Source organism: Cajanus cajan, chromosome 3 (genome assembly GCF_000230855.2).
Source record: "Cajanus cajan strain Asha chromosome 3, NIPB_CcT2T_4, whole genome shotgun sequence".
NCBI lineage: Eukaryota > Viridiplantae > Streptophyta > Magnoliopsida > Fabales > Fabaceae > Cajanus > Cajanus cajan.
Window position 1 is genome coordinate 66,790,365 of NC_138519.1, and position 2,028 is coordinate 66,792,392.

Sequence of the window (2,028 nt, forward strand, 5' to 3'; positions counted from 1 at the left end):
TTCGTTTAAATCAATTTCAACTAGTCATTTCTGTTTACCAAATAATTTGTGTATTATTGTAGCCATGTAAGTCGAAACTAATTTCCTTCAAGGTACGTTCTATGGTCAACATATGTATTATACGGTTGATCAGCGAAGCAACATATAAAAATGTGATTGTAAGGCTTCCATGGGTCTTGGCTCAAACATGGATTAATATCATTACATATATTTAAAAAAATTAACGATCTTCATTAATTTTTAAATATTTTAATAAATTTGTATACAACATCACGAAATGTATACTTCAACTAGTCTATTATTGTATACAACATTAGAAGAATTTAGCCTCAATCAGGATTTGAATCCAACATTTTTAAGTTTTCTTGAAAACTGTGAAGTACAAAACTATTACATACAATCAATAAATAAACGTCCAACTGTTTTTATACATATAATTTATACTCCACTTAAATCCACTTAAAACAAAGCACTCATTAAAATTAAATAAAATGGCTGCAAATTAAAATTAACGGTTGTAATCTACCGGACGTGGGAGCCAAGGAGCCAAGGGAGGTGCAGTTATTGGGAAGAGACGTCGGTATGGGGATGCGACTTGTAGTATAGATATAACTCTTCGTATGTCATTTTTCGTATAAATATGACCAAAGGGATTTGTTAGTCATCATTGCTTTACTGCACAACAAAAACTGTACGGTCATTATTTACAGTAGAATCACCCTGAAAAATGGCACTTCTAATCGAGTTAATAGTTGAAAGTTTTGTTCGGGCATGCGTCAAATCCGTGTGCAGAGCCAAAGCCGTGTGTAAACTTTGGTTTTCTTTGTTTGCCCAATCTGACTTCGCAAAAAGGCACTACAAAGAATCCAAAATCGTGAAAAAGGTTATGTTCTTTTCATGTTTCCTGAAAGAAGTACTATCCGTAGACGCAAGCAAGCCTCTTCTTGCTGCAGACGCAAGTTGCATTCTTCCGTACCCAATGACCTACTCCAATGCGTACATGAAAATTATTGGTACATGCAGGGGCATGATACTTATTTGGCTTCCTACATACTTCTTCATTTGGAATCCCTCAACCGGGTTTACTCGTTCTTTTTTTCCATGTCCACGTACTATAATGAAAATCTGTGGTGATTATTTTGGTCTGAACTACTACGGATTTGGTTATGACCGATCTGAAGACAATTATGTTGTGGTTCAAATTTATCTTAGTAAATGTGATCCATCTCATCGCGCAGTCGTGTATTCTGTGAATGGTGCTTCATGGAGGGATTTTGAAGATGACTCCCTTTTGACAATTACCTATCCTTGTATTTCTGTTCATCAGGGAAGTATGAGACTCTATTTTGGCGATTGTCTTCACTGGATTGCTTCCAACTGGGAAAGGAATGTTGATGTTATTTTGGCTTATAATTTAATTGAGTCAAAATTTTATCAACTAAATATTCCTACTGAAGTTAAATTAGAGGACTATAGTCTTTGTTGTTTGAGAATTATAAGAGATTGTTTGGCATTTTGTACTGTCATGCGCGATGAAAGCTGGGACTACATGGTCGAGATATGGGAAATGAAAGAATATGGTGTCGACACGTCTTGGACTAAGTTGACATCTATGCAAGTCGGTAATGAGTTTCCAGGATTTATATTGCCAGCGTGTTCTTCAGATGATTCAATTTTATTTGTCAACAATGAAACGGGACTTTTCGGCACATGGAATGCAATAGATGAGACCTTACAATATAGGAATTTTGGCCATGTGACGCAATATCAGCACGAAATGATAGTGTGTCAAGAGACATTGCTTTCAACCTAAGTTTAATGTAATTTTATTATTTTTATGCTCTTGTTACATTATTTTATGTATTTTAATGTTTAGGATGATGTATTCATTTATTAAACATATTATGAATTGCAATTTCTTTACTATATATTATATTATATCAATTTAATATTTTATATTATATATTTTTTCAGTACAATTTCAACGAACAACTTCATTAAAAAAATGGCTTATTCAATACTTTAAAA

The 2,028-nt window shown here is 33.5% G+C and overlaps 1 protein-coding gene across 1 annotated transcript; it reads left to right on the top strand.

Annotated features, from left to right (window-relative positions):
- Positions 1 to 727: 727 nt before the first annotated feature.
- On the top strand, positions 728 to 1,813 carry LOC145956417 (F-box/kelch-repeat protein At3g23880-like). Its single transcript, XM_083072013.1, has one exon. It carries the CDS (start codon positions 728 to 730, stop codon positions 1,811 to 1,813), a length of 1,086 nt encoding a protein of 361 aa, XP_082928139.1.
- Positions 1,814 to 2,028: the final 215 nt, after the last annotated feature.